Source organism: Gopherus flavomarginatus, chromosome 21 (assembly GCF_025201925.1).
Source record: "Gopherus flavomarginatus isolate rGopFla2 chromosome 21, rGopFla2.mat.asm, whole genome shotgun sequence".
Classification (NCBI taxonomy): domain Eukaryota; kingdom Metazoa; phylum Chordata; order Testudines; family Testudinidae; genus Gopherus; species Gopherus flavomarginatus.
Window position 1 is genome coordinate 11,085,759 of NC_066637.1, and position 12,514 is coordinate 11,098,272.

A 12,514-nucleotide genomic window follows, 5' to 3' on the forward strand; every position below is an offset into this window, starting at 1 on the left:
CCACCGTCCATCCCACCTCTCCCCTTCTGTCTCCATCATAGCCCGTCTCAACCTCCCTCCCATCCCCGGGCTGTGTCCCTCCCAGTCCCTCTCCCTCCGCCCATCTCTCCTCCCCTCGCCCTCACGCCGGTTTCTCCCATTTCCCGCCCCTGTTGCTATGGCGCAGCGGCCGGGCTCCCCCCTCCCCGCGCCCTGAGCGGCCGTGGCCGCAGCCGCCTCCTCCTGCTGCTATTGGCCGCCGCGGCGCGGGGCACGGCGCGCTCAGCTCAGTCGGAGCAGCCGGGCGGGCTCACGTGATCTCTCCCCAAGATGGCCGCGGCGCCTGCTTGTTTTGATGAATAATCTCTGTGTGGGGCAGGGGTAGGGGCAGCGAGCCGGGCAGCGGTCGAGGGGGTAGCCGGGCGGGGCACTGAGTGGGCAGGGCTGAGGCAGGCAGGCACTGGCGTCGCCCGTCCTGCAGTATTGGGGGCAGCAGGAGCTGGGGGCAACAGGAGAAGGAGGCACCTGGAGAAGGGGGGGGAGAGTAGGAGCTGAGGGTATCTGAGCTAGGGCACAGGAAAACGAGGAGCAAGAGCTGGGGCATAGGAGGAGGCTGGAGCTGGGGCAGGGTGCAGCAGTCGCAGCTGGGGCGCAGGGAGGCAGCAGTCCCTGAGAGGACCTGGATTGCTGACTGGCAAGCAGAGGGTGCATTCTGTATTGTTGTGCTTCATCTCTGACTATGCAATTCTGAGACACCCCTGGGGCAAGAGGCAGCAGGACCGAATTCCCCCGAAGCTCCCATCCCCTAGAGAAGCAAAGAGCCCCCAAACTACTTTCACCATTAAGAGGAAAGCGATGGAGGAGCTGAGCGCTGATGAGGTGAGTTTGGGGGGTCTTGGGGCGGAGGAAAAGGTTGGATGCTGGGAGGGAGAAAGATAAACTGAAGAACGGAGTCTTGGCATTAGGGTGGATCTGAGGGGTACTTGATGCTCTTTACGAGAGGAGGATGGGATTGAGAGGGTATTTTGAACTCTAGGGTTACACCTGGGGTACTGGGTAAAGCTATTCATTTTTCTGATTTGGAGAAGGAGGAGGGGTCACTCGTTCTGGGGTTGTTCATGTAAGTCTTGCTGATCCAAAGGGAAAACATTGATTAAGAAAAGTACAATAATGTGACTTTTTCTCTGTCAAGTGTTTGTGTGTTTTTTCACTCAACTCTCTTTGTAGCACCTCAGCATGGTTTTTCTAGCTGGTAATTATCTTGTTTGAGGGTGAAGGTTGAATTCTTTTTCTTTTGGCTAATTGTTTATTTGTATGTTTGTATCTGCCAAGTCCTGTTCACTTATGGGATGACTTCTTCATTTTGGATTAATTTTTAGGAATTTAAAAAAAAATCTCACTCTTGAGATTTTTATCTTGTTTTTGAACGAGACATTTAAAATCTCATCAAGTGTCTTCCCTTTGTCAATAGTTGAGACAGTTGAGGTGTATGTGGGGTTTCATATTTAACAGGGTTTATTTTTTTTCACAGCTGTATGAAGAACTCAGGTTAGGTCATGTTAGAAAAGGTCAACTTGTTTTCTGTGGCTGGCTTCAATTCCCTTAATTTTTTCCTTCTCTCTTATTCTTCCAGTTAAAGTTGTAAGTTTATTTCTTGTAGTGGGCAATAAGTGGGGCAAATCATTTGCAAACTGCTTCTGTTTCTTCTTTATAAATGGAACCTGTTGTACTCTCAGGATCTGCTGTTGCATTTGTATTTTAGAGTAAGATTAGATTACTTCTGAAGTTTTGCTGATCTAGATATAGGAGTTTACCTGCTTCTAGTAACCTCCAGCTGCCCGAGTGTCCACTGCATGTACAACTTCAAACCTACATTCTCTTCCTACCCCTTCCCTTAAAAACATTTTCATAGGAAACTACATTGTAAACAATGACAGATCAGATCAGCTGCAACATAAAATTGCTCAAGGCATCAGATTCAGCTGGTTTACTATAGGTTAATTGCAGATTTACTCTCTATGGTTAGGATGTAGTGGTAGCAGGGAGAAATGGCTTTTATTCTGTGCCATACTTGGTGACCAGCTTGTAGAACAAGGTGGCGGCGGCGCCTGCTGCTGCTGTTCTTCAGGTTTGTATTACAAAATATTGTGATATTTTTGATCATGTTGTAAGTCATGATTTAGCTGTCCTGCTGTGTCACAGTAGAAGATAGGAAAAAGTGCCTCATAGGTATGTGGCTGGGGCTGATCTTCATTATGTTGTGGTGGTATAGAGACTACATTTCCCATATGGCACTGGGTGGGGGATGTTAGTAATGTAGTTCCTATTATGGGGAACAGCCTATAATTTAGTAGGTATGTTACAAAAATATTACTCATGAATCTGTAATTCTTTTGATCATACTTCTCAACTGTGTCCGATTATGAAGCATTTTATGTTAGATTTTTAGACCATTCATCCCATAGAAAACTGGTAATGTCACTGTTACTGTAAATTACTGACATCAGAACTGCAGCATCATGGAACTGAGAGGGCAGAAAATACAGTGTCTCTTCCACTAAGGATTCCACCTTTATTAAGGAAAATGTCTGACTCTCTTAAGTAACTTCTTAAAGTCTTCCCCAAGTTTCCTAGTACAATTTTAGCCAAGATCTCGGCTAGCTAGTCCTTTGGGTAGTTGCTTGAGGCAAGCTTTATTGTATGTGTTGTTTTAAAGGGCCATCAATTTTTGTGGTTAACATATACACCCTTTTAACTGGAAAAGACCTTCAGAACCAAATCAATTTTATTTCCTCCAAGTTCTCCTTTTTACTGCTACTGTTTGCAGCAGGTCCTGTATCTTAGATGGCCATTGTTGGAAAATATCGTTGTTTAAAGATGACTAGATTTCCTGTGTCTCTAAATTGGATGGAGCTGAAAAGAAAACTCTTTTCAGTGGAAACTTTATATGCTCAGCATTGCCAGTGGGTGAAGGTAGTGACATGGGTTGGATGTTCTTCTAATTTCAAAATATAATTTAAGTACAGTAGAACCTTCCTGAGATCTACTAATGTCTGGGAGATCCACTGCACATTACTGAATTTAGCAAATTAGTGGGTGAATAAAGAAACACAACTTTTAAAAGTGCAAGACTGAAACATTACAATATATATGTTAAGGTCTGAATTCCCTTAAATTCTACATATCCCTTTAACTTTATTTCAAAAGAAGAAAGATCAAGGCATTGACAAGTTTTTCTATATAGTGGTAAATGTTCTGTGGTATGTTTTGTAAAAGTATTGTCTTCGTAAAGTGAGAGCTCACTACATTAGTATTAAATCTGAGGTGTGTCGCATAGCAAAGGGAAAGCTAGCAAGGTTCTGCTGAATATTGTAAGGTCTTCCATATTCATGGAGATAGAAGGGGATATTGCCTCACAGAAATATACTCAAAATATTTAGTAAGAGAAATGGGTGGATTTGTCTGTCATAAATATGAGTCAGCCTAACAAACTAAAACTGAAAGAAATATGGCAGAATAATGGTTTTGGTAAATTATTAGTGTCTGTTATTAGTATGGAAAATATTTTAGGATATCTTTTGATCTTATGCATCCCTTTCCTTCTCCTCCTCCTCTGTAAAATCTCTTGCAGTTTTATTCTGAATATTTGTGTTTTGTCTTGATTTGTGTCTACATGATGTGAAAATGTGGCTAGTCTTTAAAGAAGGACACTAATAGTCTCTGATTTAGATTCTCTCTTAAGAACTCTTAACACTGCGTTCAATGAAGGCTTCAGGTTTTCACCCTTTGTGACAGATTAAACTTTCATTGTAGTCAATGACCTTCCATTCACTTCAGAGAGTGTTTATTTGGAAACCATAAGGCCCAATGGTCCATAATAATTTTAAGTGACTATTATCAATGCTTGAGCCTTTATATTGCTAGTTTTTCAGGGCAAGGGCTAGCATCTGTTTGGCACAGTTCACTAATTGCATAGTGAAGTGTTCACTTATGGCAGTAAAGCTGCATGCTGATGCAACTTTTCATGGTGCTATAATAAAGCACTGTTGCGAAAAACAAGATTTGTAGCACCTAAAGAAGATTATGTGGGAAGAGGGTCTACAAGAGCATGGAGACATGAAAGAGGAAGATGGGGCAGAAGTGTCAGGAGAGTATGAGAGATAGGTCGGAAGAGCAAGGCCAGAATTGAATGAATATTTTGAGTTGCAAATGAGGCAAAGCTAACAATTGCCAATTTCTGTTCTTGTTTTCATGTGCGACGGAAAAATATGGCTTAAAGTTGAGACAATTTGGTGACCTGTCATTTCTTAAAATGTCCTTATTTTGAAATGGGCTAAATAGCCTCCATCAAGTTCTTAAATGAACAGTGCATTCAGAAGATGAAATATTTTTTAAACTTGCTTGGCATGCTATAGCTGATGTATTGTTTTATTTCCCTATGATGTATTAGGGTCTGGAGTTTATGTCAATTCTTCTCTTGGCATTGTGCAATTTTGAAACCGCTCTTTCATGGAAAAATAAAGGTTATTTGCTTAGAATCTCAGCTATTCTAGTACCATTGCTCCAAAACAGTTATGAATAAAAATCACTTCAATTTTTGTGATCAAAGGTATATGAGGATGAAAGACTAGTTGCTGTGGTTGTATTTTTATTGGTCTGTTGTATGAATAAAGTCGTGAACTTGCTATTTGTAGTGATCAAGCTATTTTTATCTTTTGTGTTGTTGAGTATCCAGCTGACAGCTTTGTAGAAGTCCATTAAGTTGAAAAATGTTTCTGAAAGCTGATTTCCAGAAAGAGCCTAGATACATAGTGGTACGTGAACTGATAAGAACTAGTGCACCTGTTCCATTGAGCTGCTTAAATTTTTGCGTTAACCTTTGATACAATATTAACAAATTTAAGTTATATAGGGAAGGTAGCTCTTGATAGTTCAAGGCCCCATATAAAGAATGGCACAAAATAACTTGCCCTTTACTTACAAGATGCTGTTGAAACCGAGACCTGTATAGTGTAGGGTTTCTATATGGTAAACAGTCATCCTTTCCTAGTAAAATGTTTCCAAATACTACCTTCTTTCTTCATTCTTTGGTAAGTACTAATTCATTCTTAAATTGACCGTTTTGAGAAGAACTATGGGGATTTAAGCACTGTCTTAATACATTTGTGAGTCTGGAGCCTAGTGCTAGGCACTGCAAAAAAAGTGTCAGGGTATGGCTACACTTGAAATGTCAAAGCGCTGCCACGGCAGCGCTTTGAAATGTGAGTGTGGTTGGAGTGCCAGCGCTGGGAGAGAGCTCTCCCAGCGCTGCACGTAAACCACATCCTCTACGGGTGTAGCTTGCAGCGCTGGGAGCCAGGCTCCCAGCGCTGCGGCACTGATTACACTGAGGCTTTACAGCGCTGTATCTTGCAGCGCTCAGGGGGGTGTTTTTTCACACCCCTGAGCGTGAAAGTTGCAGCGCTGTAAAGTGCCAATGTAGCCAAGGCCTCAGTGTCTGCCCTAAAGAGCCTAGGGCTAGATCTTCAAAAGTAGTTAGGGGCTAAAGATGCAGATGGGTGCCTGCTGGGATTTTCAAAAGTGCCTAAATGCCTTCCTCCCAATAGACCTCAGCTAAATGGTGAGGGGAAGCTTTCTGGAAAGAAATTGTTCATGTTACATGCAGTAATAGTGCCCTCTTTGTTGCAGGTAATAATTGTGACACTTCTCAGTAGAACTTCTGAGTTAACTGTTGGTTTGATCTGTCACTTTATGTAGGTGGGGGGGGATATGAAGTGACACCAGGGTTCAATCAGATCTTGATTATCCTCTTGAAACTGGGGGATCAGGGGAAATAAATAATGGATAACAGAGTGGGATTTCCTGTGCAATTAATACATGTTGTGTAAGACATGACCTTGCTTTGGATAATCAAGATTTAACTGCATTTGAGAACAAATTGGTAAATATGCTGATCGAGTGTTACTGTTTCAGCATCTGTGCCTTTTCCTCTCCTCTCCTGTTATTTTCTCCCCCTTGATCCCAAATTTGTTGGCCTGCTGTGAAGATAAAAGCTAGTAAGGCAGAAAATGTGCTTGAATAATATGGACAAGTGTGACATCAAACTTGTTGTCTTACTTTCCAATGACACTTGAATGATTTTTCTTTTGTATGTTTGCTGCCTTCCCTTTTTCCTTGTTTTCTTCCTCTTAATTCCTTTCCTCCCAGTCACACCACTGGCTGAATTACTGTGTTTCTCCTTCCCATTTCCCACCCACCTCTGTTTTATTCATCTTGCATACCACTTCTTTATTTGAAAAGCATTCTGTAAATATATAAATTGAATGATGGGGAAACTGATTATTTTTAAGAACTAATGCAACTTCCAATTAGATTATAAATCCAGCAACTTTGTTTTACTAATTATCCTCCTTGACACAACTTCTGCTTGTGAGCAAGGCACACTTAATTTGGTTATATTTTTGTCTGGCTCTAGCAGTGTTGGTACTTTACAGCGCTGTATCTTGCAGCGCTCAGGGGGGTGTACTTGGCAATTGGAAAAACAAAAGTGAGGCCATGTGGTTGACATTTCCTCAGCTATGCATCAGAGTGTCAGGGGATGACTTTTCATTTTTCAGGTAACATTAGCGGAATTGTCTGACATTTCATCAACACTCTACTTATCTGTGACTTTTCAATCATTTTTTCATGTTTTCTGCTGGAAATTATTTTGAATGGATTAGTCAGCCTTCAAACCAATCATACCTGGCTAATAAAGATTGTGTTTTTGTTTCTTCCACTTCCATTAATTTGAATGAGAGTTTGTAATGACAGGTAGACTTTATGTATTCTCTTCTGCTTATTTTCCTTGTCTTGCTGTAGCTCTTGGTATTAGCAGGGCAACAACAACAACACGCTGTAGGATTTATAGTATTAGAACTGATCTAGTTGGTTTATGCTGCATAGAGAACTGTGTTAGTGCATGGTGCTTTGACAGGCCTAGAGTTGTCCACCTTGCAATACTTTTTGCCTGTTTACTTAAAAAAAAATAAAAAAATTCTGTGTTGAGGAACAATGTTTTAATCTAGGTCAAAACTGACATTTGAAGGTCTTGACCTATATTAAAGCAGTGCTCCTGAACACTGGTGTAGATTTGTGTGTCCACAAAAGCAAGGGGATAATGTTACAATACAGACAACCCTAAACTTTCCAGAGCTCCGAAAAAGAGGTCTGTGGAACTTGAAAGCTTGTCTTGTTCAACACGTGGGCCAATAAAAGATACTACCACACTCACCTTGTGTCTCTGAGTACTAATGTCATTGCTTGGCTAATATTGATGGCTGCTGCAAAACATGAGAAACAGGCAAAAAGGGAGATGTAAATTTTAAGTGTTACAAATACACACTATAACATGGGCATCTCAGATTGTGTTTTTAATTGTAGTGTAGAGTGGGGCCTCATGGATGTCACTCACACGACAGTCAAAATCTACTGTTGACAGCTGTGTTTAAACACGGTCATTTGCTAGCATGGCTTTCCTGACCTGTTGGGATCGGATTTTTTTCCCCTAGGGAGACATGCTAGACAAATTGTAAATATCCTGAGAGAGAACTTCTCTGTGTTGACCTTACAACACTGTTTAAAACCTATTTTAATGCTGTTTATGCCCATCTCATCTCCAAAATGTACCATGTTTACGTATTGGGGTGCAAGACCAGAGCTATATCAGGATGTCTGAAGATGGTTATGACATTGTCTGAGCCAATCGGCATAGGCAAGACCAAGTCACACTAAAATCTACTACGTTTAAATGTCTTTCTTAAACACTCTCTAAAATGTGACTGGATTACTAGAGAGTGTTTAAGAAGGACATTTAAACATAGTAGATTTTATGGAATAGATTGTGCCTTAAACTTGGCTGTAGCTAAGCCGTTCTACCAACCACTGATCAGGCAAAGTGTACTAGCAATAATTATGTTTAAACAGAATTGTTATTAGTATAGTGTCAACAGTAGTATGAATAAGACTGTTAGTGCTGCTGCTTCAGAGTGGATTTGCAGGTAAGAGAAGGGAAAAAAAAAGGATGGAAATCCAAAGTGCTTTCATATAATAGGGAGATGGAGAATAACCTTTCAGTAGTGCAAGTACAAAAATCATGATATGCATACGTTCCAGTTAAACAATCCTGCCGTGCATTGCTCCCATATTTATCTGTGGTGTCTTGAAGACCTTTTGGATAAATGGGTTGATACAGTAATTCTCTTTTCGTACTGTTCCATAGTGTGACTGAGAATTGGCTTCTTGTGTCCAATAATCTTTTCTTCTGAATGGCTAAGCCAATGTTTATATTATGCTATAGAGGTAATTCTGGCACTTGAAACTGTAGTAAAGAACAGAATTATCAGATACATAGATGAATACAGTATGACGGGGAAGAGTCTAACTACACTTGAAAAGGGGAATCATGAGTCAACAGGCATGTGGAGAAGGGTGATCTCTTGTACAGAAGCCTTTGACAAGATCTCACACCAAAGGCACTTAAGCCAAGTAAGCAGCCATGGGATAAGAGGGGGAAGATCCTCTCATGGATCAGTAACTGGTTAAAAGGTAGGAAACAAAGGGTAGGAATAAATGATCAGTTTCCACAGTGGAGATAGGTAAATAGCAGGGTCCCCCAAGGATCTGTACAGGGACCAGTTTTGTTCATCATATTCATAAATGATCTGGAAAAGGGGCAAATTGTGAAGTGACAAAGTTTGCAGATGATATAAAATTGCTAAAGACAGTTATCCCCAGTCAGCTCTGGACCTATGTCTACACAACGAGGAAGAACCTACAGTTGGCCTGTGCCAGCTGACTTGGGCCCACGGGGTTCCAGCTGCAGGGAAATTTCACTGTTGTGTAGATTTCTGGGCTCACCCTGGAGCCCAGGTTCTGGGACCTTCCAACCTCACAGAGTCCTAGAGCCCAGGTTTTTATTTCTTTAGACATATCCTGTGAAGAGTTACAAAAGGATTTCACAAAACTGGATGACTGGGCAATAAAATGGCAGATGAAATTCAGTGTTGTGTAATACACATTGGAAAACATAATCCCAACAATACATACAAAATAATGGGGTCTAAATTAGCTGTTAACACTCAAGAAAGAGATTGTGGCATTATTGCAGCTAATTCCATGAAACATCTGCTCAATGTGCAGCAGCAGTCAAAAGCTAACAGAATGTTAGGAACCATGAGGAAAAGGAATAGGAATATTTTCTGTCTTATTATCTATTTCCTTGTGACATCTGTCGTGATGATTCTAGCTCTAAACCACCCGCAGCCCATTTGCAGACGTGCAAAAATTATATATATTTGTTTTAATGCAGACAGGGAGATTTAGGCCTTTGTTCTGCAGACACTCAAATGGAACATTACACATGAGTATCCCCGTCGTAGTTTACAGGGCTGCTTGAGTGTCAAGTTCAGCACTTGCCTAAGTTTTTTTGGGACTGGAATCTTTAAGTGATTTTTTTTCTTGTAGAGGAATTAGTTTACAATAACAACATCCAGTCATTGACACAATGTGAAAGAAAACCCTAGGGGTGCTTTCCTCTCACATTAATTGTTCTCTATTTTATATAGTATAAATAGCATGATATAGGTCGGGGCTGAAAACCTTCGGCACGCGGCCTATCAGGGTAATCTGCTGGCAGGCAGCGAGAAATATGTTTACATTGACTGCCCCCCACAGCTCCCAGTGGCTGCAGTTTGCCATTGGGGCTGTGGGAGGCAGTGCCTGCGGATGGTCAACCTAAACAAAATGTCTCGCGGCCTGCCAGTGGATTACCCTGATGGACTGTGTGCCAAAGGTTGCCAACCCCTGATATAGGTTAAGAGTAGAGGATACTCTGAGTTACAGCTGATTTACAAGGTGTATGTTTAGGTCATTTGAACCACTGCCAAAATATGGCTACCTCTTGGGTGAAATGTTGTAACTTCCTAATGGTTGGAGCATTGTTACACTACAGAAAATTTGCTTGTAAGTGGGTATATAGGATATAAAATCTTCAGCTTTCATCACTCTGCAAAACAGATTTGGGGGAAGATGTGAGTTTTATTTCTTAAATATTTTTCTGTAGAGAGCCCAGTAAGAACAGTTTTTAGCTGTATGCGTGGATCCTGCTTTGTCTTGCTGTCATTGAAACACCCCAACTTCACTTTGTAAAGAGTAGGATTAAGAGATTCTATTCAAAGCCCTTTTAGTTTATTTAAAAAAAAAATACAAAAAACTCCAAGGGTTTATTTTCTTTCCACCTTCTGTATTTGTGTGGTGACATCAGAGTCAAGGAAGAGATGCCTGCTTCAGAAGCTTTGTTTTCCCAGAGTTTTTCAAGTCTGATTTAATACCAGATGCTCTGCTAGACTAGTTAAAATCAAGCAAGTATACAGCCAATATTCCTAACTTCAAGTACAAAAATGATACATGTCTACAAATAGGATTAACAGATTCAGTAGATCATAACATTTACAGAGAGATGTTAGAAGGCGTATGTAGCGTAAAACATTCTAGTTATGTCATATATACATTAATAAGCATATTCCATAAAGCCTTGGGGGGGGCCACCATCACAGTGTGTATCAACATTGCGTAGGGAGCTATGAGATCATCATGGGGGGAGGGATAGCTCAGTGATTTCAGTACTGGCCTGCTAAACCCAGGGTTGTGAGTTCAATCCTTGAGGGGGCCATTTAGGGATTGATCCTGCTTTGAGCAGGGGGTTGGACTAGATGATCTCTTGAGGTCCCTTCCAACCCTAATAATCTATGATTCTATGAATTTGATCTGTTCATCTTCTTTCTCTATTGAGGAAGGTTTGGCAGGCCATTAAATGACTGTAGTAACATGGTATAAGTCACTTGACACATCTTTTCTTGCACTCTTTCATATGTTTGGCAACTTCTGGGCATTATGGGCAAAAGTGAGAAATGGTGCAGTTGATTGAAAACCGATTTAGTGCTAGAGAATTGGTTCTTGGTAATATTTAACTTTCTGGGTTCTTCATTACTTTTTTTTAGTTTTCTGGTTCTAAAAATTCTGTAGATATTATTTTCCCTTTGTCTGTCTATTCCCTATGTATCAAGCCAATCAGCTTGTGGGGTACTAAATGTTAGAAATTTATAAAGAACACTAGCAACCTGTCACATGTTGCAAGCAAACACACTTCTTTACTTGTGTTATTAATAACACATTAAGAGAGAGAATTTAAAAAAAATCAATTAACCTGTCAGTTTATGCTCATTTACTCCTCCTAGACTCAGGATGCTAGTCTCTTCATTTACTTTCTGTATTTCTGTTTGGCTGAAAAATGTTATTTATACAGTCTTCATGTTTGGGTTTCAAACACTGTGGGGTAATGATCTTTTGATTAAAGATAACTATTTTCACTAGAAAAATGTTTTAAATAGAAATATTTCTGTTGATCTTAGATGTTATGAAATTTGGGCAACATTTATATTAAGGTCTGGTTAACAGAAGAACATATTTTATTCCATCAGATGCTAAAATAGAAGAAAGGAATTGTTGTGTGTGCTCACATTGCTATGCAATAGAAAGTGAAACCTGTCTTAAATGACTACTCAAGGGAACACAAATTGGGTTGGCCAGTAGAGATGGTCTTCGGAGATATTAAAAATGTACTGGAAATGCTAGGAGTGTTTTAGATTGGTCACATAAGACGGGGGGATTGCTTATTGGAGGTGATCTTTAATGCAGGTTTCCCTTTATATCAAGGGTCATACATTACATTATTGTTTTTGGTGATGCCTTTTGGCAGAGGTTGATATGCATACTGCTTGGAAGGACCGTTGGTGCAATGTTTGTGAAAATCTGTGTGTGTACTTCATCTACTTTTTATTTCCTTTATACAGATCCGTCGAAGGCGCCTTGCTCGGCTTGCAGGTGGACCATCTTCCCAGCCCACCACTCCCCTTACCTCTCCACAAAGAGAGAACCCACCTGGACCACCTGTAATAGTGCCAGCCCCAGGTCCATCCCACAATTTTGGCCTGAATGTCCATAGTATGACCCCAGCTACCTCTCCAATTGGCGCATCAGGTGGGCTACAACTTAATCATTGAAGAATGATTTTGTGGTGGTGGTTGTGGTTATTCTATTGAAGATTTTAAACTTAGGATATGAGTGCTACATGCTGTTTCTGGTATAATTTGAAAGGAGTTGAGGAACTGGACACTTTTTGATGTTGCATATATTTAATTATTTTTGGTTAACTATATACAGTTGTTTAGGTGAATGTATTAACATATTTTAAATTACTTAAATTTTCTGTTGGCAACCAGTAAAGGAGAGAGCTCTTCTGTATAATTTTTTTTGGAGGGAGTTTTTATGGAGGGAGAATTGTAAATGCCTCTAAAACAAAGTTTACTCAGTTAAAACATGGTGTCAAGTGAAGTATATAATTACATCTTCTGAGTATTCTGAACAAGAAACAGGTTTTTTTTCCCATCTGCCTTTTAGATTATTTAAGATTTTAAATAATTTTTTTTATTGATTT

The 12,514-nt window shown here is 40.3% G+C and overlaps 1 protein-coding gene across 4 annotated transcripts in view; it reads left to right on the forward strand.

Moving 5' to 3' along the window:
• The first annotated feature begins 301 nt into the window (after positions 1-301).
• The window catches only part of UBE4B (ubiquitination factor E4B), a 62,807-nt gene continuing 50,594 nt past the window's right edge, over positions 302-12,514 (forward strand). The window contains exons 1-2 of one of the 4 annotated variants that reach the window (XM_050931935.1): positions 302-858; positions 11,871-12,057. In XM_050931935.1, the coding sequence (XP_050787892.1) occupies positions 835-858; positions 11,871-12,057 (211 nt within the window). In that variant the 5' untranslated portion in view covers positions 302-834. The remainder of the gene's footprint in view (positions 859-11,870; positions 12,058-12,514) is intronic. The other 3 variants (XM_050931936.1, XM_050931937.1, XM_050931938.1) reach the window with 3 other exon arrangements.